At 35.7% G+C, this 27,596-nt stretch overlaps 2 protein-coding genes across 4 annotated transcripts in view; one reads left to right on the top strand and one right to left on the bottom strand.

The window, feature by feature from the left end:
• smpx (small muscle protein X-linked) overlaps positions 1-8,758 on the bottom strand; it is a 16,604-nt gene extending 7,846 nt beyond the window's left edge. Inside the window, exons 1-2 of one of the 2 annotated variants that reach the window (XM_028477307.1) lie at positions 8,658-8,758; positions 2,132-2,191 (exon numbers count right to left, since the gene is read on the bottom strand). In XM_028477307.1, coding sequence (XP_028333108.1) covers positions 2,132-2,167 — 36 coding nt within the window. In that variant the 5' untranslated portion in view covers positions 2,168-2,191; positions 8,658-8,758. Of the gene's footprint in view, positions 1-2,131; positions 2,192-7,190; positions 7,346-8,657 lie in introns of those variants that run through there. The other variant, XM_028477306.1, reaches the window with a different exon arrangement.
• mbtps2 (membrane-bound transcription factor peptidase, site 2) lies at positions 7,568-27,596 on the top strand. Of its 2 annotated transcripts, XM_028477305.1 has the most exons (12): positions 7,568-8,582; positions 12,239-12,563; positions 14,151-14,299; positions 15,599-15,737; positions 16,563-16,666; positions 17,181-17,308; positions 20,321-20,439; positions 22,075-22,255; positions 23,051-23,157; positions 25,846-26,044; positions 26,128-26,203; positions 27,048-27,596. In XM_028477305.1, exons 2-12 carry the CDS (start codon positions 12,489-12,491, stop codon positions 27,268-27,270), a joined length of 1,500 nt encoding a protein of 499 aa, XP_028333106.1. In that variant the 5' UTR covers positions 7,568-8,582; positions 12,239-12,488; the 3' UTR covers positions 27,271-27,596. The 2 variants fall into 2 exon arrangements, with proteins under 2 accessions (XP_028333106.1, XP_028333105.1); XM_028477304.1 differs by lacking the exon at positions 7,568-8,582 and having other exon boundaries at positions 11,981-12,563.

Below are 27,596 nucleotides of genomic sequence, written 5' to 3'. Positions count from 1 at the left end.
AGATTCAGATCTTTCCACGTCAACTCAAAAATAAACATCAGTCATATTTCTCATTAAAGGTGCAGTCTGCAACTCTTATAAAAGTGACTTTGTGTCATATTTGCTAAAGCTGTCACTATGTAGATTTACATCAAACTAGTAGTTTGTGTGAAAAAAAAACCAGACTCATTGAGCCCCGCCTCCTGCTGCTCCTGCATCCTTTGGCAGATTGCCAGAATGCTCTGCGACCGAGCAAAAAGAACCAATCAGAGCCAGGATTGTTTGATGGGCTGTCTGACAGCTGTTGCTCACAGGCTCCGCCCCTTTCCCGGGCTGGAGTGCCGTCTTTTTTACAGTGTATGGTCTGGAGGAGTAGAAGATGGAATTGGTGACTTTTCTGCTTGAAAGGCAATCACTGCTGCTTGATTTCCATTATGTTTGATTTGTAATTGTTACACTAGAACTCTGTGGCACATGTGTCTGTTCATGTGCGCACAGCAGCCACCGTGTGGGCTGCTGTAAGTGACACTGTGTTGTTGCTGCTGCTGAGGTGTGTGCACATTGAGAGAGAGAAGCGCTGCAGTAATATGCTTTTAACAGAGCATGTTATATTACTGTTGGACTAACATTAGCTTGTTAGCTCCTCTGAGGGAGGGACTTTGGAGGCAGGGCAGGAGAGCAGCGGGGAAGGAGGGGGAGAGAGGGATCTGACAGTTGCGGACTGCACCTTTAAACATAGTGTTTACAGTGGAGATGAAAACAAACCTTTTTTTCGAGCCGATGATATTTGATTATTGATCTCTGAGTTCTACACTATGGCTGTTCGAAATGGCATACTGCATTCTATGCACTACAAACTCAATGAGTATATGTTGTCTACTATATATACAATAAGTATTGTTAGGATGATTAGATGATGACCGTTCCCACTGAAGTATACTTCCAAGTTTCCCAAGATGCTTTTTGAACCTATGACGACGAAAACCTGAATCACACTGAGGCTAAATATTATTCTCCACCTTTGAAAGTTCTGAAAACATTTAAAGTGATTAAGTGACCAAGGAGAATATCAACATGTGCTCATTTGATTCAAAACTCGCGGAAAGATATTTCATTCCGACATTTCAGAGGTTTTCGGAGTCCCACCGTTGTGCTACTGACAAAACTTCCGGTTGACTTCAAAACAAGAGCCCTATAAACAAAAGTGTTAAAAACTAATAGAAGAAAAGGAGAGATGCTTTTGTTTTGAAAAGGGGATGTTTGATTTTTTTGCTTGAAGCCGGTCCGAGAATGATTTTACGGTCCGCTCACAATGCATTGTGGGGCGGTTGAATATGACTAGTGTTCCCACATGTACAACCACTGCTACTTAAAAAATGTCCCCATATAGTATACATCTGGGTATTTCTCGCATACTCAATCTTTTCACACTATCTAATGTGAACGCACTACATACTCATTTTGACGTCAGACTTAATATAAGTAATGCGTTAATATGCGATTTACAACAAAGCCAATGTCTTTATCCGATTAAAAAAATCCTCGTCTCCAGCATTTTTATTCCACCACGTTTTTTTCGACTTGTTTATCAACTCGTCGCCTTCAGTGTGAATACGTGTTTACAAATATTTTTGATCGTACCTTGTGACATGTGGAGGTTGCCTTCAAAATAAAAGCCACAAGTGGTGAAACAGGCGTCGGGTTTTACTCTTGCACGTTAAAGGTTTATTTCGACTGATGCTGAGAAGGAAAGCGTGAGAATAACGGGCCTCGGAGCATGAGGGAGCTGCTGCTGACACAGTTAAAGGTCCATGATGATCATGATGATCATGATGATGATGATGATGATGAGAAGTCGTGCTGCTGCTTTTGTGATAAACTGATGAATTGTACTGACCCTGATGCCTGTGTCATGGTTAGAACTAAAAAACGAGCACAATGAGAGAAGTGAGAAGCCATCAGCTCTGCTTACATCTGCCTCTGCACTAATAAAGCCTTGATACTGTTACACGCACAGTCTAGTCTCTCTGTCTGTCTGCACACACACACACACACACACACACTTTCACTCTACATACACACACACACACACAAAGGCCTCAGCTTCCACTTTAAGGAGAGGAGGAGTCATTAAAAGTTGAAGTTATTTTACCTGGAGGGCTTTAACGTTGGACGAAGGTTTGGACATAATCCCTCAGGTGAGTTCGTCGACCTGCAGGGAAGCACAGATCACATGTATTCAGAGTGTGTGCGTGTGCGTGTGCGTGTGCGTGTGCGTGTGCGTGTGTGTGTGTGTGTGTGTGTGTGTGTGTGTGTGTGTGTGTGTGTGTGTGTGTGTGTGTGTGTGTGTGTGTGTGTGTGTGTGTGTGTGTGTGTGTGTGTGTGTGTGTTGGGAGCGCACTGGGACTCTGGTTCTGTGGATCTCCAGGCCCAGGATTGCATTTCAGTTGCTTAGCGACTCTTTACTGAGAGAGGCAGGTGGAGGAACTATTCTCTGAATCATTCATGAGAGGCACGGCCAAGAGACTGTCAAAATAAAAGCTCCTGCAGGGCTTCAGCCAAGTCAGGACCAAGGGAATCTTTGTAGCGACAGTTAATAAAAACCAGCAACGGTAACGGGTGGTAAAATATCAATCACATGGATCCCCTCTGGATCAAAAGTCAACGATCTTTGATTCTATTTAATAGTAAAGCATGATATTATCGGTATACTTTATCAGCCAAAAATCCAATATCATGCTTTCCTTTACCTTTGATTGTTTATCCGATCATTGCAGAACTAAAAATCATCGAAATCTTTCTGTTTTTAGAGGAGATTGAAAGTGTTCATGCTCAGTGCCATTGTTTTACATAAGCATATCTTAACTAACACATATGACTATTGGAGTACTTAGAACCTGACATGACAGCACGCAATAACATAACATTTCACGCGACAACTCCTACTGCCCCCTGGTGGTGATAGAAAAGCATTTTTTTTTCATTCTAATATTTTTTGTGTTAACAGTTTTAATCACATGTTTCCCAAATGTGTTCAGAAGTGCTCTGGAGAAGTGGATGATCATTTGTCAGGAAGATGGTGAGTTTTTACGGAACGCACTTCTTGTGGCCATTCGCCAAAAAACAGAATGTCTTAATTGGAGTAATTTGGCAAGTGACTTTGCAAACCTGCCATGTACAGTATGTTAAGGGTACCAAAACCTCAAATGTCATAACATTTTTGTAATAACCTTTCTCAAAATTGTCCCTTGCGCCCATTTGCGCTCGACGACCCAAAATTTACAGGTTTATAGAATCCATTAAGACGCACAAAGAATTCTCTTGAAGCCATGTTCTAAAACTCACAGGAAGTCTGCTATTTTTCATCAAAAGTATTTTTTAAGCAGATTTCAGGAACTCACATTTTAGCTTCAAGCTCCAAGAGGAACAATCGTAGAGGCCTGAAACTTGTGCATGTCACTAAAGGACTGACGAGAAGTCAGTGGGTTCCCACACAGAGTGGGCGTGGCAAGCCTTCAACGCATGGTCTAGATCACCATTTTAACCCCTGAAAACATAAATGTAATATCTTTTGCTGTACGTGGTCTTAAAGATATGAAACTTTACAAATATTAGCCATTTAACAACAGAGGTCAGGTCCACAGAATGTACAGTATAAAGCTTCATATTGCTGGAAGACGTAGCCATGACTAACCATAGCTGCAGATTTAAAGAGTTTTTACAGTTTTTCTACATTAAAAAGATGCAGGATGGTGTGAAACAAAGTGAAAACTAGCACCTGTTGGCTTTGCAATTTGTGGTGAATATAGGTTGAATTGAGAGAATTGTTAATGGAGAGGTAGTGAGTATTGAGTAGCTGTTTAGCATAGCATAGATTGTTCATTGGTGATTTTAATAGTATAGACTGGATGTGTCTTAAGTGCTGCAAGAGCCCCGCCCATTATCAAGGCTTTTTTCCTTTTAAATTTTCAGCCAAAAGCTCCAATGTCATCCGACCAACAGCAAAAAGGGTTAGGGTTACTAAATTAGGTTTTTTCAAATCCTTTCTGATTGGTTGGTGAAAAGCTACTGGAACCCCCACGAAGGCGGTTTTGTAGCCCATCCAAAACGTCCCACAGCTGGCCCGACCCTGCTCAAAAGCTCTGGGTTTAGTTATTCTTTAAGGTCAAGCTTGAAGGACATTGATTAAACATGTCTTTCTCTTCAGATGAATGGCTCACCTTTGACGCCCCCTAGTGGCTAATGCACAGCCGCCTATAGCCAGAAACGGCTCTGGTTGCTGCTGTTCATTCTTGTAGTTTAAACAATTTCAATTTTTGTAAGCTATAATTACTGTGTGATGTTAAATAAAATAACTTTTTTTTTGTTGTTAAAACCTATTTAAACCAACCAAAGATATGCATCTACTGTACTTAGAAAGGGTTGTAGAGCCCATCCCCCTCCTCACTTTGTCCAGGTCCATTTTTGGTCCTTTTCTTCCTGCTGTCTGCCTTCAGTTGTGTGACACATCTACACTGACCCGAGTGGCTGCGAACCAAAGAAGTTTCCATGACCTGTTTATCTTATCTGAGCGTAGAACGGAGGACCAGAGAGGAGCACATTTTACATCGGTTTTCAAAGTGATGTTTCAGCCACAACACACGGCCAACTGTGCTTTGACTGTCTTTGATATGAAAGCAGTGGACAGTACACGCACCAAATGATACACCCAGCAGCACTCACCTATTCACACTCATGTTTGTACAGAGGGATATTTACGTTGGAGATGTGGAGCAGCTGGTCTCCTCACGTCCCACTACAAAGCCTGATAAATCCTTTACTTTGTGACTGGGCGACTCATTCTGAAACATCCAGCTGGAATCTAGGCATTCAGTGTTAAATGTAGGGCCTAATATGTATATATATATATATATATATATAGGCCTATATGAAAATTATATATATTGATTTTTACTCAGATATACTCTGATTTTGGGACTCAAACTATTCAAACTTGGGAAAAATGTCAACTTAAAAACCAATAAATGAAAGTATGCAGCACTTTATAGCAAACACTAATTTTATTGAATTTGTAACAAAAAAATAAAAATAGAAAATTTGTATGGTGGTTTTTTTTTCTCAAAATTAAAAAAAAAAAAAATTAACAAAAATTGCAATTTAAAAAAGCAAAAATCTATATAAAAATAAAATCAACTTTTTATAATTAGTTTGTAAAATTAAACTTCTGCTGTCACATGTGTGAAGAGCAGTCAAAATAAGAGCTAAAGGATTTTAGAGTTTTTAATCTTTTTCAATCTATGCAATTCCCTGAAAATGGATCTGCTACACAATTTTGGGTCCCGACCTACAGGTTGAGAACCTCCAAATGGCAACTTATGATATAGTAAATAAAGTAAGCTTAAAAAATGCTGTTTTTTTTTTTTTAATCATAAATTGCTGTTATTTGCTTTTTTTTCTGCTGTGTTTTTCAAGGCTACCAAATTGACTATAAAGTGTAGCATCTTAGCTTTCAGAATTAATATTAGCAAAGGTGCTTTAATTTAAGTTAGCTCGGTGGCATTTTCATTAGGAATCCTGGACATATTCATGGATTAATTCAAATGAAAACTTTTCATAATCCTGACTTTTACCAATCGGACTGTTTTGATTTTCACAGAAATATGGGACAAAATGCGTCCCCTATTAGTTTAACACTGTATGTTCAAATATTTATTCTTTTTAAGAGCACTGATAAAATTCCCACCTTTGTTTTTTAACAAGTTTTTTTTTTTCTGTATTATTGCTGTTTTTGAGGAGTAATACACACCTTTGGTGATTTTAATTGAACTAAACTATAAAATCCTCCAACAAAAACTGATTTGGCTAACTATTAGCCTACTTGTGTTTGTGAATCAAAGCTAATCGCGAAGCTAACTCATTAGTTTTACTTTTATTATAGGAACACTTGTTGTTTGTAACTTCAAACAGTGTTTACAAGATATCTTTACGTCTATGGATATGTTGTAAACATTTGTTGGACTGATATTCACTGGGAAGTTTTATAGTTAACACTTTTTGCTGTTGATTTCTAGAAAACGTTCAAGAATTAGCCATTTATGCTAACCGCTAGCTAGTTACTCTTTGACTTTAGGTGTAATAAGGTGTATTATACTTTTGCATCCCTTTAATTCTACTTGACACAACATCTGTCGATGATTTGTAGGCTAATATTAATCGCAAAAAGATATAATTAGCTTATCGCTTAATACGTTGTTCCTGTCAGTAATTCTTTGACCACTAGAGGGCGTCATAAGCACATGCACATTTGGTGAATTGTTGGGAATAAAAACTTGACAAGAACATATAAGGAAATTAATCTGTCAACGTTATACTTTGCAGACATGATTGCACAAATATTATATGAATACACAATGTTTGTAGCATTGGGTTACCACGGTAACAGCTGATGGCGAATAGTGATCCACTTTAAATTTGTCATACATAGTGCAGGTCATATTTAGTTTAATAAAGTGACTGTATTAGACTAATATAATAAGGGTGTTAATGATTAATCTATTAGATCAATGAATTGATTTATATTACTACAATCCCGTACATGATCGATCTATGCTCGGCAAGTTGGCCTTACGGACGACATTAATCCATCAAAAATGTGAAAACATTTGCCATTAAATGTTGCTGACTTGTTTGTTTAAGCCCATAATAAATGTATAGACAATTAATTTACAAGAAACGTACAGGAATCTATGAAATTTCAGGTGTTTATTTCTCAGTCACACTAGTAGAATTATTAATTTGGCTAAAAAGTTACTCAATGGATTCAGATTGAATTGTTTTAAATTAACCATTATAGTAAAGTAAGGCAAGGCAACTTTATTTGTATAGCGCATTTCATACACAAAGCACCTCAATGTGTTTTACATGATCAAAAAGTGCAACAGAAAACATTTTGTTGGTCTTTGAATTGAATCGAATCGTGATTGGAATCGAATCGTTGCTAAAAACAAAATCCTTACACCCCTATAATATAATCTTTACTAAACAAAGAAAAACAAAAGCTCATGAATGCAGTTGAATAGCGACAAGACACTAATATTCCTATTTAGTTTATGCTACGATTAATGTAGCATAAACTAGGATACAAAGATACAAATGGTTTGTTTTAACAGCTTCTAACGCTGGAGTCAAAGCACACAGCAGGAGTAACTTACCACAAAGTGAACCTCACTGTGACTCCCAATGCTTGACTTTAACACCCACAGTTGTCGCTGATTGACCCCCCACTTTGTCGCCCCTCACCCTCTTTTTACTTCTCTCCATCTCTTTTCCTTGCCCTTCTCCTGCTTTCTCTCCACCCTCCCTCCTTCCTCTCTCTCTCTCTCTCTGCCTGGTTTAAGTGGCCGAAGGATTCCTCTCATAACTGGGATTTGTTCTCACTATAAATAGATGAGGCGCACACAAGGGACCTGCTTTCTATCTACACACACACACACACACACACACACACACACACACACACACACACACACACACACACACTTATGATGGACAGATGGAAATGGTCGAACAGCAGCACAGAGCTTGATTAGTTTTAATTCTGCATCAGGTTTTTTTTAGTGTTTAACCACTTTTACACAACAATGATACATTCAAGGACTCCAGGGGACTATACAGTTAAATCTTAAATGACAATTTTTGAATACATACTGTATAATTCCCTGTTCGATGTATTCTTGTTATTAAATCTTAATTAAATGAAAGTGAAAAACCTACAACAATTTTCGTGAAAACATTATACAAATCAACGATTGAAATTTATGAAAATATATTGAATTTGATGTTTTTTTCTCTAAAACATCGATAATAATTTCTAAATCTATCTGAATATCCTGCTTATTGATAGTTAAATCAATATCATGAGTAATTATTTAATTACTTCACTACTATCTCATTCAGGGGTGTCAAACTCATTTTAGTTCCGGGGCCAAATACAGAGCAGTTTAATCTTAAATGAGACATAGATTTTTAGTTGGGAAAACAAGTCATTTCAACATCATTGTGCCCCAATTTATCTCTTCTACGTATGCATAAAATACTAAATATGTAAGAAAATGATCATATCCAAGCAATAAGTGACAGATATCAGGATATTTATTAAACGTAAATAACTTCAAAAGTGTTTAAATCAGAATTGAATAAAGTTAAAAGTCAATCAATAATTAAATTCATTATTCATCATTCAGCCATTTTCTGAAATTTTATTTCAATTAGCTTTTGGATTTTTATATATCTTATGAGGTTACACCTGTGTCCAGTTCCAACATTATTATGGATTTAATCACTTGTCAAGTTTAATAATGATAATTAGGTAATAAAGATGAATCATTTGTCCATACTGTGTCCAATAAAAATAGTATTTAAGCCCACAAATCCAAACTATTTATGCCTTTTTACCAAAGTAATCATAAATAATACTGTTGAGAGCTTTGGGTTCTGGGGTCCACCTTTGATCCTGGAGGGTCACAGTCCTGCATGTGTTGATAGTCCAACAAACGGATGGTCCATAACCCTCCAGATTTATACTGCTCTTCTCATCTTATGTTGTAAGAAATATGTTCAAACTGTGACACACACGTTTGTTGTGATGTAGTATGTGTGTGTGTTTGTGTGTGTCTTACCTCCTGGTGTGTGTTGCTGCTCTGCTCTGCCTGCTCTCTCTCTGAGCTCCTCTTCAGTGATACCTGTCCTGCTTTCACTCACTCTGATTGGCTCGGAGACACAGGAAGCAGCTCATAACAGGAACCTGACCCAGTGTGTGTGTGTGTGTGTGTGTGTGTGTGTGTGTGTGTGTGTGTGTGTGTGTGTGTGTGTGTGTGTGTGTGTGTGTGCCTCTCCTGTTCATGGTGGAAAGTCAAACTTGTTTCATTTTTTTTCATGCAAATCTAAGCTTCATGGGTGCAGCTTTGCCTTTTCACTGATAATAAACCCTTCATTGAAAGGGTTAATAACATCTATAATAACATCTGTAAGAATAACTGTAATAACATCTATAACATCTGTAATAGTATCTGTAATAACATCTGTAATAATAACTATAATAACATCTATAATAACATCTGTAATAACATCTGTAATAATATCTGTAATAACATCTATATTATCTGTAATAGTATCTGTAATAACATATGTAATAATAACTGTAATAACATCTATAATAACATCTGTAATAATATCTGTAATAATATCTGTATTAACATCTATAATAATATCTATAATATCTGTAATAATATCTGTAATAACATATATAATAACATCTGTAATAATATCTGTAATAATAACTGTAACAACATCTGTAATAACATTTATAATATCTGTAATAATATCTGTCATAATAGCTGTAATAACATCTGTAATAACATCTATAATATCTGTAATAGTATCTGTAATAACATATGTAATAATAACTGTAATAACATCTATAATAACATCTGTAATAATATCTGTATTAACATCTATAATAATATCTATAATATCTGTAATAATATCTGTAATAACATATATAATAACATCTGTAATAATATCTGTAATAATAACTGTAACAACATCTGTAATAACATTTATAATATCTGTAATAATATCTGTCATAATAGCTGTAATAACATCTGTAATAACATCTATAATATCTGTAATAGTATCTGTAATAACATCTGTACTAATAGCTGTAATAACATCTATAATAACATCTGTAATAATATCTGTAATAACATCTGTAATAACATCCATAATATCTGTAATAATATCTGTAATAATAGCTGTAATAACATCTATAATAACATCTGTAATAATATCTGCAATAACATGCATAATATCTGTAATAATAACTGTAATAACATCTATAATAACATCTGTAATAATATCTGTAATAACATCTGTAATAACTGTAACAACATCTGTAATAACATCTATATATCTGTAATAATATCTGTCATAATATCTGTCATAATATCTGTCATAATATCTGTCATAATATCTGTAATAACATCTATAATATCTGTAATAATAACTGTAATAACATCTATAACAACATCTGTAATATCTGTAATAACATCTGTAATAATAAGTGATAGAACACATCACTCGCTCTGAGCTCAGGTAGTGTGTTTCATTACAGCTCATATATTTGTATTCACGTCTGAATAAAATGACTCAATGAATACGTCAGTTTTTTGTTTTTTTGGTTTTTTTTTTTATTGCAATTTGATTGATTAAACTTCAAACTTCTCCAAATGGGAATGAATAAAAAAACAATTAAATCAATATTTTTTATTATTTAAAAATAATGTCATTGATTAAAGCCTGATTGTTTATGAATGAATGAAGTAACAAAGGAGTAAATTCTACTGTACAGTACGTAACAAAATAAAAACAATTATACAACATTCGAAACTTATGTTCAATTAAAAAAAAAGATTTTTATGTCTAAACTTTAAATTTCTCCAAATAGACAAAAACAAAACAAATGTGAAAATAAATAGTTTTTTTAATGAATATGTTTTAATCATTAAAGCCTGCTTATTTGTGAATAAATGAACTAAGCTTTGAATTTCTTCAAAAATTATATTGAATTAAAATCAGATTTTTATTAAACATTAAACCTTCAAAAAAAAAAAAAAAAAAAGAAAGAAATAGAAATGAACCTATTTTGATTTTTACACAAGTTTTAATCATAAAAGCTAGATTATTTTTGAAAAAACAAACAACAAATTATATTATATTTTTCAATAAATGTTAATTTTTAAAGCCTGGTTATATGTTAAGGGTTCACTGTAGAGTTGTAAATAAATTGTGTAAATAATCCCTCTCCAGTATTTTTAACAATTACACAATATTCAATAGTTATATTAAATTAAAAAAAGGTGTTTTCTTTTTTTTCTTTTTATTGATTCATAAGAAGTTATTGTCATGAGATCATAATTCTAACACTTGTTTCATTGTTGGGCATTTTTACATATTCAAACTTTATGTAAAACCATGAACTGTAGAACAAACGTGGGTCACGACCTTTGGTATATTTTTATGAGTACCCCTAAAACAAATACACAAAATGACAACAAAAACACACAAAATGACAACAGAAACACACAAAATGATGCTAAAATTACACATATTGACAGAAAATCACAAATTATTTTCATTAACAAGTCTACTATAAAAACTCCTCAAAATGCACAATAGAACCATTGTCAATTTTGACTGCAAATTTTTATTTAGTTTCAGTCATACTCTTTTGACTAAAATACAATATATTTTAAGTCAAAAATGTAGTTTAGTCGACGAAATGACATTGAGATTTTAGTCGACTAAATATTTTAAATTAGACGCCACTAAAATATACAGGTTAAGCATTTTTAAAGATTTAATTCCCATTGATCCTCATATGGGATGATAATAATGTTAGTAAATAAACACAGACAGATTTGACGTGATAAAAGCATAAAACCACATGTTACCATAACTTCTGATTGGATTTTGTCCCATGTGACAAAAAATGTGAATACATTTTGACATAGTTTTTGTTAACATGCTCCAATTATTCCAGTGTAGTTATTACCACTTTGATAAAAATTCCAGTTGATGAGAACTATGATGAAAATGTTTTGTCGAGAAGAATAACACTGAAAAACACACAAATTTAATTTAATTTAAAAAGTAGGAACAATTGGTTTAAACTGGCATATAATGGGAATGACAAATCATGAATGTGGTTAAATTGGAATTTAAAAAATAAAAAAAATCAGCATTAAATATGGTTAAAATTGACAATATTGGGTCAACATATGCAACATTAGGTGAAAAAAGTATTGGAAAAGGTTTATCAGTGCCAAAAATGTCTTGAAAGTGTAAAAAATGTGCAGGAAAGGCATTGAAATTTGATGGGGAAGTGGCAGAAATGGGAATAATGTAGCAAAAATGCATTTAAAGGAGCAAAAATATTGCAACAAAAAGTGATGAAAATAGGTTTTTTAATATTGCAAGTTTGGTGTAGTTGTAGAAAAAATGTAAAAATAAGCAAAATGGGCTCAAATTATTCAAAAAATATTTTTAGTTTTTGGAAGGCATCTCGCGACCCCCTCTCAGTGTTTCACTATCCCATTGGTGGTCCTGCCCCAAGGTTGAGAATCCCAGGAGTAGAGTATCTTATGTTTGTGGGGCCACTGTAATAAAAGTTGCCCATCTCTGCCTTCTTTTATCCACACAGGTGCAGTTCCGGTGTTGACCAGAGGGGGAGGTAGTGACCAGTTTGGTCTCCGCAGCAGAAGAAGACTCCAGAGGCTGCGTCGCACAGTGCTGACGTTCTGCTTCATTCACTGCTTCAGTCATCATAATAAAACCTGCGTCTTTATTTCAGCTTTGACTTTAAACTCAACATTTCACTGAAGGAGAGTCTGTAGGTGGAGGAAAAAAGTGATGGAGGCGGCGGCGGTTATGGAGCAGTGAGAGCGGGCACCATGATTCCCGTGTCCCTGCTGGTGGTCGTGATGGTCGGCTGGTGTGTGGTCTACCTGGCCGACACCATACTCAGGGTAATTTAAATACATCCAGGTTTAGTGTGGAAATGTGCTGATGTCCAAAAATGGACGCTGGGTTACTGTTGGCGTGAATCTACTGGTTTACTTGTCAAATTGAGATCCACTTCCGGGTATGTCTGGGGTTGCTATTGGTTACGGCAGGCTATTATTATCATAAATTGCGACTTGCTGAGTCATTGTCGTCATTCTTTGAAAGATTTTCTTTAGCAAATAGTTAAATGTGTGAATATTCAATTAAACTTAGTATAAATAAACAGTATTTAAACGTTAATTCATACAAATATCTGACTTAAATTCACTTTAATAATTAGTGTTGAGCACAATTTACTTGATTTCGTCCTGAAAAAATAAATAAATAAATTGCACAATTTATTTATTTAACAGTGACTGGGTACATATAAATACAGAAAATGTAGCAGATTTAGCCAGAAGTGTATTTTTCATCTGTAGTTCCTGGACAGAATGTTCAATTGCTACCCTAAAAGAATACAAATTACAGGAAATATTACATAATAATAATAATACTACATAATAACATATACTTCCATTTACATAAAAACAACAGTATTTGATAATAGACAATTATCAGATATTAAAACACACAAGTTAATAAAATAAAACATTAAAAAGAGCATACAATACAGATATTGCTGCCTTGAAAAATTAGAAGAAATTCGAAAAAATAAAAATAAATCCAGTATAAAAACATGTATCGCAGTGATTACATCAGAGATTTTAGATGCAGGCAGATATAATCTGATACTGTTTTTTTTTTTTGTTTATTTCTGATCTCGGATAATTATCCGATATCAACGTTATGTCGGGACACCCCTAAATAAAATTGTACAATATAAACTAAAAGCCCACCTTTTGTTTTGAAAATCTAACAATAAATATTGATTTTATGAAGACATCATAAAACAAAAATAAAAGCATGGGTATTATAGTTATAATAATTGAATTTTTTCCTGATGCTTGGCGCAGGATTAACAAACAGAAAATAGAAAGCTAGCGTAACTTTCCCTTTTGCATAAAAAAGACCTTAGAAGACAACAATAACTGGTTGTAGTTTGAGTTCCAGTAACTTTTCAAGATAAACCAAGTTCTGGAATTTTGGGAATATTCAAAAATATTCATGGAAATTATTTATTGGAAGTAACCAGAAATTGGGACTAAATTTTAAATAACTGATGTTGATATTTTAGATGAAGCTAAAATGTGTTTTTCGAACTATATTTAACATTCATTTTAAGAGCCAATTTTCCTGTTACTTTTAAAATTTCCAGAATGTTGCAACCCAAGTTGAACTAATATTTTTTCATGCTAATGATAGTTATTCGAAGTTATTCCCATTTTCAGTTTAATTCCAATAAATAATTCCCATGATAAGCTTATATTTCTGAATATTCAAGAATTATAATTTCCAGTGAAAATTGTATTATTTTATCATAAAAGTAAACTTATTTTTTTTAACTAATCCCACCTGAAAGGCGAGCAACTACAATAACCTCCTCCGTAAAGGGCAGCAACATTTTTTTTTTCATGGAATCCAGTTTCTCTGATCATAGTTTTTTCCCACAGTCATCCTCCACTCACCGCGTCAGCTACGAGCTGTGGCTCTCCAGTCGAGGGCTGATGCTTTCTCCGTTCCACGTCCGATGGCAGACGACCGTGTTCAACCGACTGTTTGCGTACTGCGCTCGCATCAACCCCAGGGTTCTCTACATATGGTACGTGTGTCTTCAGTTTATCACAAGTCTCGTTCTGTTGATCTAAATTCATCCCTCACACTGTTTTATTTGAATCATTTTGATTTTTGAACTTATTTCCTTTGAGATATTCAGCAGTCGGGTTGAATCAATAATAAAGAAAGTGGTTAGAGTCCCCTGATGTAACGTACATTGAATGTGTGATATAAATAAATCTGCCTTTGCCTTGAGGGACGATGAGCTTCTCTCACCTTATTTTGATGCAGTTTAATCTTTTTTACTTGCATTTTTCAGCCCGGGACCCCCAAAATAAAGGTGCCAGAGACCGGGACAACCATCACATTTATTTATTTATGTAATTAACAAGGTTCCCGCAGATCCTTAAAAAGTCTTAAAAGGCATTACATTCATGAATCTAAAAGCTGTCATTAAAATGTCTTAAATCAATGTTTCAAAAGTCTTAAATTTTAACACATCAGAATGATTTTATCACATTTCAAAATAAATGGTAACATTTGTTTAAATATAAATAAATAAATAAATAAATACATAAACAACACGGGAAAATGTAAATTAAACAAAAATTGCCTGTCCAACAAAGATTTTTCTTGATAATTTTTATCTGTTTTTTTTTTTGTTGTTTTATAGATTTCTGGCTAGTTTTGTAGTCATCTTGTGTTTTTGGAGTGATTTAAAATTTTTGAGTCTGTTTTTTCTTATGAATTTTACTGTAATTTTGTGTGTTTACTTTAGGGGCCGCCAGTTGCACGTCTGCACTGTAGTTCACAAAAACTAGAATGAAAATGCTTGGTTGACAAAATTGACACTGAAAAACACACCAACTTAAAGTAATTTAAAAAGTCTGAACAAATAGTTTAAACCGGCAAATAATGGGCTTGACAAATTGTGAATGTGGTTAAATTGGCAAAAAAAACAAGTGTGAATAGAGGTTAAAAGTCACAATAATGGGTCAACGTATATGACATTAGGTGGGAAAGGATGGAAAGGGTTTTTAAGTGCCAAAAATGTCATTGAAATGTGATGGAGAAGTGGCAGCAATGGGAGGAATGTAGCAAAAATGCACTAAAAGAATCAAAAATATGTAAGAAAAAGTGTTCAAATATGGCAAGTTTGGTGTAAATGGTAAAAAAAATTGCAAAAATGGGCTCAAATCGTTAAAATAATATTCTTAGTTTTTTGAAGGCATCTGGAGACATCCTTCCAGGGTCTCGTGACCCCAAATGCGGTCCTGACCCCTAGGTTGAGAACCCCTACCCTGGTTAAACCCGTGAAAACAGATGAAAGCGTTTGTGTCACTAGGTTCAGCGGTGGCCTGGTGTTTGGCATCGCGGCCATGGTGGGCTCAGTGGTGTTGCTGGTAAAGACACTGCAGCAGACGTACGCACAGATGACCACCGACAACCCGCGGATCGGAGGACAGCAGGCGCTGCAGGTGGTGGTAGGTGGGCTCCATTAAACATTAAGTGCAATAGAGGAACACATGACGCCTCTGACGCAAAACATCACAGAGGAGGATACAAACGTTCTTCAGTGTTCATGCAAAACTTTATTAGGAGGATGCAAAATACAGGGAAAGTTGTATTTGAGCTCTTGCCTCATTCTGTGGTTTTAATACAATACCTTCATTTAATCCGCTACCAAATAATTTACAAAGTTGGCAGAAAATGCAGATCCTTAAAAAGTCTTAAATTTTAACACATAGTAAGTATGATTTTATGTTTGTAATTATTTAAATTAAAATAAATTAAATGGTAACACTCGTTTTATTGTGTGTGTATAAACAACATGGGAAAATGTAAATTTAACAAAAATTACCTGTCCAACAAATATTTTTTTTAATGGTTTTTATTTTTTGTATTTTTGTTGTAGTTTCATAGATTTCTGGCTATTTTTCATTCATGTCATTGTGTGTTTACTTTGGGGGCCGCCAGTTGCACGTCTGCACTAGACAGTAAAAAATGTACCCTAACCCTATGTAATTGATGTGGCCATGTTAGCCCCCCCCCCAATTATGTTAACTGTGAAGTTGAATTTAAATTAGCAGTAAAAAGTCTTAAAGTCTTGAATTAAATTTGACTAAAGGTGTAGGAACAATGTATATTTGAGCTCTTGCCTTATAAGGTGATTTTAATACTTTCATTAAAACCACAACCAAATCATTTACAAAGTAGGCAGATATATAATGATATATATATATAATTTTTTCAAAAAGTGAGCTGCGGTTATGTTACAATAATATTGAAAATTTAATATTCATGTTCAGGTTCCAGGATTCAATCTTCCAACCAGCCAGCTCGGCTACTTCTTCAGCGCCCTGCTGCTCAGTGGAGTCATCCATGAGCTCGGTCACGCAGTGGCAGCACTGAGGTGAGTGCACACACACACACACACACACGCACACGCACACGCACACACACACACACACACACACACACACACACACACACAGTTTTTTAGACGTGAGTCTTAAGGAATCTTACAGTTTTTTCCATAAATGATGTCGTAGATTTGTATTTTTATTATTCAATCAAAAACGAAACTTTTCAATCAAAAATAAGTATTTTCTATCAAAGAAAAAGTTTTCTAAAGCAATTATTTGGGTCTGAAATATGTTTTTGCATTTGATGGAAAATATTTGTTTTTGATTGAAGTAAACTTTGTTTTTTCATTGAGAAGTTTTTACTTGATTAAAGTGATTTTTCTTTTGATTGAAATGTTTGATTGAATAATAAAGACACAAATCCATCTCCATATAAAAGTAGTTTTTGTTCTTTTTCACTGACTTACTTTTCTATTTCATGTAACCTAACCTCAGTCTGGTTTTGATTTCCTGTATTTTGCATTATTTCCTGAACTCTTTGACCCCCCACCCTCTTTGTAGAGAGCAGGTGCGAGTGAACGGCTTTGGGATGTTTGTGTTCGTGGTGTATCCCGGCGCCTTCGTGGATCTGTTCACCACACACCTCAACCTCGTCTCTCCCGCTCAGCAGCTCCGCATCTTCTGCGCCGGTAAGCGACGTCATCGTCACAGCGATTAATAATCCAACCAGTGAAGGTTACTCAGAGGAGCTTATTGCATCAAATCACTCAAATGTACAATTAGGAAAATTAGAGCGCGGCGAATCTGGAGTTATTAATGAATGAGGCGTGACGACGTGAAGACAAACATTCTGAACATGAATCATGAAACGACTTCTGCTATCTGTTCCTGTTTAAATGACTTTACTGGCTATTAAATGTCCTGCAGTTTTATAAAAATCTCGTTTAACAGGAAAAATCCCATGTCAATGTGTGATTTGGTTCCAAAACATTATTTGTGAAACTGGTGAATCTCAACACATTAAAAACACACTTCAGACAAAGCCCTGCATTCTTTTTCATTCACAGGATAACTCTGATCACCAGTCGAACCGTAACACGTAGGCAAGGCAAATGTATTTGTATCGCACATTTCATACACAAGGCAGTTCAATGTGCTTTACGCAATTAAAAAATGCTACAGAAAACATTTTAACAGTTTAAAAATCAATAACAACATTAAAATCATCAGTAAATCAACAACAATATAATTAAAAATCTCCCTCTCAGTCATACGCAGCAGAGAAAAATAGTGAATTTGAAAATAGTGTGATTATTCGGTGGAATTGTTTCTAATATTTTTTATTAGGAAGCAGAACAGGATCAGCATAAACATGATTACTCGTAACAATGCAGCACTTCTTAAATTTTCCAAGTTATAGTAGAAGCAAAACCAAGCAAAAAAACAAGACACATAAACAGAACAACAAAGATAGTATGTAATTACAATGAAGTCTAAGGATAAGTCACACATAAACAAACAAACCCACCCACCCTACCTACCCAGGGGTGCGCTGCCCAGCAGCAGTCCATGTCAAGACAGTACACATAATAAGCGGCTTATTATTCTTCTCAGAAGGTGATCATTGGTCTCCGGATCTCTTCATATTCCTCCAACCTGTCTACTAGAACATATCTGATTTTCTCCAAGTGGAGGGTATCTGTTAGGCTACTTATCCATTGGCTGAAGGATGGAAGCTCTACCAATGCTGCAGAATAAATTATCTTAGCACAGAGCAGAGCATATGAAAGTAATCGATACTGAGCTTTTGAGAAGTTTTCTGAGGCCCCCGAGACGCCAAGAAGGATCAGTAAATGATCAGGTCTCATTTGTAACTTCAAGATCCTTGTCAAAAAAGCAAAAATGTCCAGCGAGAACCCCTGTATCTTTGGACACAAGATGAAACTATGCAACACTCAGTTTCTCCTTTGTGTGATTATGGGATGGAATTTGATATGTTTGTCAAACTTTCTATAGACATTCGGTCACCCATTTTCCAAAGAAAAATAGCGTGTAAATGTGTTGAATTATCCCAAAACATGCATGTGAGGCATTTTAAATGTGTTTTTTTTAATGGTAATACATTAAATACATTTTATGATATATACATTTCCACTACAGATACCCGTTTACACTATGCTCATAAAATAAACTGAAATGAAAACAGCACACTGACATAAATCAGCGTTAATTGATCCGAGGAGACGTATGAACTCTGCTGTATTTCATTTAAATTATTTATTACATTCTTTTTCTCTTATACTTTGATTAGATTTATCATTTCTGGTAATAACTTGTCCATCCTGATGTTTGTCATTGAGTTTCATTGTAAACTATATGAGATTGAGTGGGGGGTGCAGCCAACACAGTTCACGCTAGGGGGCAGCAAAAAGCTGCAGCAAACTGTCCTGTATTTTTTACATTGACATAAACGCCAGTCATGTGACCAGGTTCTGCTCTATCAGGAGGGCGGTGACAGAAAAGCATGCCGGGCGTATTTATTCCTGCTTTCACAGCAGGTGACGAGTGTATGACATAAGTTGTTAATCACCCACCCCTGTCGGGCGATGTCATAAATCTTTAACTATTTGTTAATGCATTAATGAAGTTTGTTTGTAAAGTCTTAAAAACATGAAAACACTTCAGACACTGATTTGAATCAATTGAATTAAAATTAAGTGTGTGTGTGTGTGTGTTGATGAGCAGGAATAGAGATATTCTTTTTGTCAGGTTGAGTTTTGGAGCGATACTAAGTGTGATGATTTTAAGTTGTGTGAAATGTTTTATTTATATTTATGCAGCGGCATCAAAGAGCCTTTTGGTTAGATTCACTGTTATAATTAATTATCATCCCATTGATCAAGATCTGCAGGTTTTAATGCGAATATATGGTAATAAATGCACATAAAACACATTTTTGTCCTTTTGCTGAAGGTAAATGAGGGAAATGTTGTTTTTTTTAAACCCTGGTGATCAATAAAAAATTAACAAATTATAAAGATATTAGTTAAACTATAGTATAATCCTTTGAAGAAAGAAATAGGACTTAAACAATGCAATATCTATTAGATTAAGCTCATATTGTAACTTATATCACAGTAAAGCCACAAAATCTGACCCCAGGGCCACGTAATCAATATTCTCATCAAAATGTATGACCTATCTGTTGCCATTTTGTATATTTTTTCCTCTTATTTTGTGTGTTTTTGTTGTGATTTTGTCAATTTTTCCTCTCATTTGTTTGTTTTTGTCATTTTGTCGATTTTTCTCTCATTTTGTGTATTTTTATTGTCATTTTGTTGATTTTTCTCTCATTTTGTGTACTTTAATTTTTGTCTTGGGTCTTTTTCTTGTTATTTTGTATATATTTTTTAGTTATTCTTATAATTCTTTTAATGTTTTCAGTCATTTTGTGCATTTATTTTTGGGGGGTCTCACTAAATTAGACTGAGGGCCCATGTTTGTTATGTTGTGTGTTTTTATTCAGATAGTTTGCTTTTGTCCAACACAGAAAGGGATAAAGATGTTTTTGTTATCATCACAGGGAAATGATCTGAAAGCTGCTAATATTTTATTTTTATTCATCGAAGCCCAAACCAAGTGAAAAATGTGTTTAAAATAATGTGTGAATAGTTGGTGAATAGATGTTTCCTCTTTTTCAGGCGTTTGGCACAACTTTGTTCTGTGTGTGGCTGCTCTGGCCTTCCTCTTCTTGCTGCCGGTGCTTCTGTTTCCTGTCTACAGCACCGGGTCTGGGGCGCTGGTCACTGAGGTTGTACAGGTGAGTGTGACGAGGGCTAAAACATTCAATTGGATTCATTCCCAGTGAATGAATTTAACAGCAGGTCTTCAAACATGCTGATGTGTGAAAGCTGCTGGAGTCGATCATTTTCTATCAGATAAAGACTGTGTAGTGTAGGACTCAGAGATCAATAAATCAAAGATTATTCGCTCTCAGACTAATGTAAGCGGTTACGGTTGCAATTGCTGATCACAAGTTTGTTTAATCTCCACTGAAAACACTGTTAACATTGTGAGAAAGGTTTCACGCATTGCATTATGGGACCTGGAAATCAGGGGAAGAATGAAGTAAAAACACCTCTACTTATCTGTCTGCAGGAATCCACATCCCACAATGCAATGCACAGAACCTTTGTGGCAATGTCATCAAACCAATGTTTACAGTAGACATCAAAACAAACATTTTCATCTCAAGCAAATGATCTACAGCCGTGGTTTCCAACCTTTTACAGGTCGTGACCCCATTTTTATATCACAAATTTCTGGTGACCCCAGAGACTTTTCAATAGAATTAGTTTTTGATTATGTTTGTTACAGATAGATATAGATAGATAGATAGATAGATAGATACCTTTATTTCAGACTCGGGGTCAATATAAACCATACAAACAATCACAAAAACACAAATACTGTGTTACAAATACAGTAGCCAGGATTATGGCACAAAGTGACAACATGCACCTGCTCAGATATTTTTATCCTGCATTTTATTTGAACTAGATTTACATTTCAGAAAGTGAAAGGATTGAATATTGGTTTGAGATTGTGTGTGGAAAAGAATAATTATGAAATAATAATGTTAAATCTTAAAACAAAAACTAAACTAAGAATTTTAATCAGTAATTTTGATCAATTTCTAGACATTCAGGCTAACCACTTTTAATTCCAGGTGACTCCACATGGGGTCACGACCCCAAGGTTTAACAACACTGATCTACAGTTTTACACTCTGTCTTTTCTGATAAAAAAAAAAAAATTCTCCTGCAGTTTAAAGCCTGATTAATGTATTGTGAGAGAATAAATGTTTAATTCTTTCCAATGTAAATGTGTACTTTATAAACAGTTAGTTTATAGATGACTTCTAATAGGGTTAGGGGTTAGGGTAACAAAGGGTTAGCGTTAAGTAAGGTTAAGGTTAGGGTTAGGGCACGTGTCAAACTCAAGGCCTGCAGGAGATAGTAAAAATGGCAGAGAAAATATGAATTATTGTGTAAATTACCAAATAATCCAGTTATAGATATCTCAAATTCACCAATTTATTGAAACTCTACAATATTTTTAGGGTCTTGTAGTTTTCCTTTGTTTTTATCACATCAATGCAGTCATTTTAAATTGCAAATTGTGAAAAAAAAAATTCAATTGTTCCACAAATCTTGCAATTTTGCACAAACAATTCCTCTAAATTACACAAAAATTGGTTACAAAATCAAGAATTTTTGAAGTGAAGATCAAACTGGTTCATATTTGCCCCCTGAACTCAAATTATTTGACATCCATGTCTTAGAGCATTTAATGTAAGGTTGTGGTGGTTGTTTTTTTTTATGTTTTATGTTTTCTTCCTCTTCGCTCTGTGATTTAACGCCCTGCTTTTTCCTCCGTCTGGCCCCTGTTCTAGGGCTCTGCAGCTGACGGGCCCAGGGGGCTGTCGGTGGGGGACATCGTGACAGGGTTGGAGAGCTGTCCCGTCAGGGGAGTGGAGGACTGGACCAGCTGCCTGTCTCACCTCTCCCATGTGCCGCAGACGGGGTACTGCATCCCCGTGGCCAGTCTGCAGCCCAGCTGGGCTCACGGACGAGGTGAGGGGCCACATCAGTGGAGGAGGAAGGTTTCCTCTATCTAAACACTCATTTCTATCACTAAAGAAGAGATTTCAGCAGGTTTTGCCTTTGATTTAAATGATTTTGTGTGGTGTTGGCGCTGAATGACTTTTACACACCTCACAATGTATTCAGAATAATCCCATCCTCCTCTTTTTGTATAATTCATTAGCCAATTGTTTTTTCCTTGTTTTTCATCCCCCCCCTAATTTTTTTTGGAATCATTTTGTGTATTAGAGATTTTTGGAATATTTGTGTATGTTGGCTTTTTTTGTGTTTTCATTTTATGTGTTTTTTGTGTGTGTTTTTGCCATTTAACACACTGACTTAAAAAAACACATATCAGTCACTATGTTGTCCTTTTTGTTTATCTGTTATTTTGTAGTTTTTTTTTTTTTAAATCATTTTGTGTATTCCTCCTGTTTTGTTTGAGTATTTTTCTGCCATTATGTATTGATAAGTTAGGGACTGCTCAAAATTACACCAGGGGTCTCTTTCCTGCATTTATCAGTGTTTGCTTCAGTCAATGTCTGCTTTTTTTGTCAGGAATAATCATCGTAGTGATGAGCAACCACCTGCCATCAGATCCATCACGCAGCGCTAATCAAATCACCGTTTCAGGGTCGTGACTTCATGCTCACTTCTAGCCAACAAACACTACCTTTAATCAGCGTCCGTCAGGCTAATTTAGTCGTCTCATAAAGTGTTTTAATTCATTATCCGTCACCTGTCTGCATCTCCTTCATACGCTGGTGTTTCTCTGTTCTCACGTAGCTTTTAGACGCCTTGATGGAACCATGGACTGCTGTAGCAACAGCAGCCTGACTGACCTCTGCTTCTCCTACATGAAACCACAGGCTAAGAACAGCAGAGAGAGAGAGGTGAGACACACACACACACACACACACTCTCAGACAACAACATATCACTTCAAAATGATCGTTAACATGTTAACGCACAGGATCAAGCTGCATCGATCAGTGTTTGGGTCAATTATAATTGTAATTGGCATGAAAATTCTATAAAAACTGTCATTTCCAATTAATTAAACGCAAACCTGGGAAAAATGTTGCATATTTTATGACTTACACACATATATAAATCTAGGGGTATACTGACAGAAAAAATATTAATACCAATATTTTCATTGATTACGACGCTTAACAAGGTAACCAAGAGATGAATCACAAATTGGATGATAAATAAGATTTTTTTCCAGCTGATTTAAGACATCATAAGAGATGCTAACAGGAAGCTAACACAAGAGGAAGGTTACAGTTTATGGGCCTATTTATTTCAGGGTCAGTAATTGTGATTAATTGAATTTTAACAGTAATTGAGAACACAATTGTATGGTAATTGACTTTCAGAGGGAAAATAATAATTGTAATTTTAATTGTTATTGGAAAAAATGCAGTTGACCATCATCATAATTGAGTTGTAATTGAACATGGATCATTTAAGTTGTAATTGAAAACTGTAATTGATCCCAACCCTAGCAGCAATATTGGAGCCGGTTTCTGTTCCTCTGCCTTATCTTTTTTGTCCTTTTCCACGTTCCGCCATCGATACCTGCAACAGGAAACTCAGGTTCTCTGCTCTGATCGATGAACCCTCCATCATCTCCACGAGCACAGCTGTGTCATGCATGTTTATGTGACTGTTGCACAAGTGAATTAGCAGGCTGCTAATGTGGTTACGGTTGTGCTCTGGCAACAATCTGCCAGGACAATATGTAACGTGTTCCCAGGGGATTTGATCCATCTCAGCACTTTGGGAGGTTGGGGTCGTGTTTTGTTCGTCTCAGACTGTACAGGTGCTAACATTCAAAGGAAATGATAAAAGAACACAATTGTTTGGAAAATTCAATTTTAGTTTTTATCCTTGATGTTAATCAAAAAGTCACTCTTTTTTTTATTTTTTTAACAATGCTTAAAAATCCTCTGTTGGTGTTTTGGAAATATTTTATTTTGGAGGAGCTCCACTTCCTGAACAACTTCTGTAGATTAAGTCATCAATGACAAATCCATAAGAAGAAATGCATTGATTTTGTTCATTTAAAAAAAAAAAACTTCTTCCATCTTGAAAACCGTCCAAAACCTCTTGTTTTCTTCCATTTGTCAACAAAACAAACTAAACTAGCACAATGTTATTACACATTTGCCCCTTAAATCTTTGAAATGTACTTATTAGAAGTTCTATGGCTCACAAAAAGTAATTATTATGCACCATATTCATTTTTTGCATTTAAAAATGGGACTACTTTTCAGTTTTAGAGCCGTGTTCCGCCATCTTGAAATCATGTGATTGATGATGTCACATGGCCCCACTGCCTGTAAACATCCCATTGTTTTCTATTGGAGTGAAGCTTTCAACCTGATTTTTAGATCCACATAACAGTACATTTAACGGTGGGAGTTCTTCTATCCTCAGGATTTGTGTCCTCAGCTGTACTTGACTCGCACTGTTTAAGGGAGCGTAAAAGGTCCCTTTGGAAAGCTCTTCTTCTCTGCTTCGTTCCTACTGTTTTTATTCTCTTTCGGTAAACTAAAGAGGTACAAGTTGGCATTTTGACTGAAAAAGCTAAGTTATCTAAAAAGCAGACTGAATTTTCAACTATAAAAACAAACCAATTTCAATCAAGGATGCTCGTAGAATTTCACTTCACAAATTCATGGTGGCGTAGTTGGCTCTTGGTATCGTTTCCAGTGGGGAAATTAGGTTTTTAAGCAAAAGATCTGGTGTTTTTAGTGCTAGAAATGAACAAAAGTGTTAAAAACAAATGTAGATGGGACAGCTTGAGCAAAAAGTCATGTATGGAAGTGTTTTTACTTCATTCTGAGCGTGATCAGTCGAAAAACACACCAGAAATGTGTTGGAAAGTCACTTTTGTGACTTTTTTTGTGTTTTGGTCCAAACACAAGAAATCACAGTAAGAATGAAGTAAAAAAAAAAAAAAAAAACACGCCACATCCCACAATTCAATGCAGGAAACTTTTCTGGCAATGTCAAAAAACTCAGTCTTTACAGTGTAGATTAAAAAGCAGAAATTTTAACCTTTTTTATCTTTTCTTCAAGCAAATGATCCTTGATTTATTGATCAATGAGGCCTACTCGATGTCTTAAAAGAAAGTAATTGTTTCCAGCAGCTTTAAATATTTTGCTGTATTTTAAGTCATTTTCTTGTTTTTCTTATCCATAATATAATTCCAAAAAGGCTGTAAATTACTGCCGACAAATGTATTTCATCTGAAAATAGATTTTGCTGTTTCCATTCTTGATTGGTCATATTTGGTTGGTTTTCTTGATGCTTTTCTTCCTTGTCTGTGTGTTATGCCCACAAACATATAATATGTTCATACAGTTCTAAGATTTGGTGCGTGGCGTGGGAAAACCTTGACAGGAAACGAGTGTAGTGACGGTCCATGAACCGATAGTTTCACATTTGTTGAGAGAAGCCTGAGGAACACGAGATAACACCAACGACTCAGAACAAAACAAGATCTGCAGCGTGGAGATTAAGACACCTTCTCTCCTGTTCCCTGTGTTCCCTCCGCCGGCCGTCACAGTACGCCTGCATGCCGGTGCGTAAGATGGTGATGGGGACGCCGGTGTGTCGCGTCAACAGTGACTGCTCCACGCACGCCCACACTGCCAGCGTTTGCGTCACCCCGTCCCTAGAGAACCAGACGCGCTTCATCCGGGTCACGCACCCTCCCAACACACACATGCTGTTTGTGGGATATCCGCCGCACCTGCAGTACGCCGGTACGTACGTCTAACATGTTCAGTAACATTACGTAATCACTCAGTATTGAACAACTCTTTTTTCCCCGTCTTGTTTTATGTAGTGAGTCTGACCAACTTCGTGCCCCGCTTCAGCTTCCTTCACTTGGATTTGCCCGTCTTCATCGAAACATTCTGCAAGTATCCTTTCACGGCCGTCAAAGTCACCACACAAGCATTAAATATGCCAAAACTTTCTCATTCTGTTGTTTAACAGTGGTTAATGGCAGCCCTCGATCTGGTTTTATAGGCTCTTAAAATAAATGCACAGTATGACAACAAAAACACATAAAAGTACACTATGGGGCAGTAAAAATAACACAAATCAACACTATAAATACACTTGACTTGAAAACCGTCCAAAACTTGACTTGAAAAACACAAAACAACAACAATAAAAATACAAAAAAAGACTCCAAAAGCACACAAAATGACAGAAATACACTAAGGTAAAACAAAACTACACAAAAATGACTCCAAAAACACAAAACAATAATAAAAATTCACAAAATGACCAAAAAACACACAAAGGGACAACAAAAATACACTAAGATTTACTTAAAGACTGTAAACGACACAAAATTATTTCAAAAACATACAAAATGATGAAAAATGACCAAAAAATAGCCTTTGTTCTTTCTTGTATTAATACTCAAGTCATTATTCTCAATAATGACATTATTGATGAAAATCTGAGTCTCTGATCAGACAATCACAATTTTGTGATGACCGTTGCCCACGTCTGTCCTTTGGCCTCAGACTTTATTATGAACAGGTGTTTTTTCACTAATGTTGGTGCTGTCAAGTATTTTAATTTAGATTATTTTACCACTAAAACCAAATGGACTAAAATTTAAAGGATTTTCTACTCAGAAAATGTATCATATTTAAGATTTTATGGATATTGGATAAATTCAATTGCTTTAGTCTGAATTTTATATCCCGGTTGGCAGTGAGAGTGTTTCTTGACCTCCCGTCCTGTCAGATATGTGGTGTCTCTGTCCGGCGCCCTAGCCGTGGTCAACTCCGTGCCGTGCTTTGCCCTGGATGGCCAGTGGATGCTGAACGCGCTACTGGAGGCCACGCTGGTTACCGTGGTAACGGAGCGTTCCAAGCGGGAGATGATCGGGTTCTTCCTGCTACTGATGGGCAGCGCCCTCCTGGCGGCCAACGTGGCGCTCGGCCTGTGGATGGTCACGGCGCGGTAACCACGGCAATCAAAGGGGGACGCAGACTGTGAAACTGTGACCACACACATGGACTGGAAATAATGGTTTGTTTACAAAGTGAAACCTGTGACGTGTTTGAACACTTTGTCCACAAACTTGCTTTAATTTAACGTTACCGTGACGATGTGACTGTTGGACTGACTTCACCACAGATAGAAGGAAGTCAAAGTGTCTTCACTGAGGGGACAGTTGTTTCCTGTGTCACTTCTTCCCTGCCTTTCTTTCTTATCTCAGCTTCTCACTGTCCTAAACTCGTTGATATTTAAAACATTGTGGAATAAAATGAGTTTTTTGTTTTTTATCAA

Source organism: Gouania willdenowi, chromosome 20 (genome assembly GCF_900634775.1).
Source record: "Gouania willdenowi chromosome 20, fGouWil2.1, whole genome shotgun sequence".
In the NCBI taxonomy this organism is placed as follows: Eukaryota; Metazoa; Chordata; class Actinopteri; order Blenniiformes; family Gobiesocidae; genus Gouania; species Gouania willdenowi.
This window is presented reverse-complemented; position numbering and strand designations above follow the sequence as displayed.

Bases quoted from the DNA above. Each gene is read 5' to 3' on its own strand.
- mbtps2 (XM_028477305.1), top strand. From the start codon at position 12,489: ATGATTCCCGTGTCCCTGCTGGTGGTCGTGATGGTCGGCTGGTGTGTG. The intron at 14,300-15,598 runs GTACGTGTGTCT...TTGTGTCACTAG, and splicing joins CCCAGGGTTCTCTACATATG to GTTCAGCGGTGGCCTGGTGT. The intron at 22,256-23,050 runs GTGAGGGGCCAC...GTTCTCACGTAG, and splicing joins CAGCTGGGCTCACGGACGAG to CTTTTAGACGCCTTGATGGA.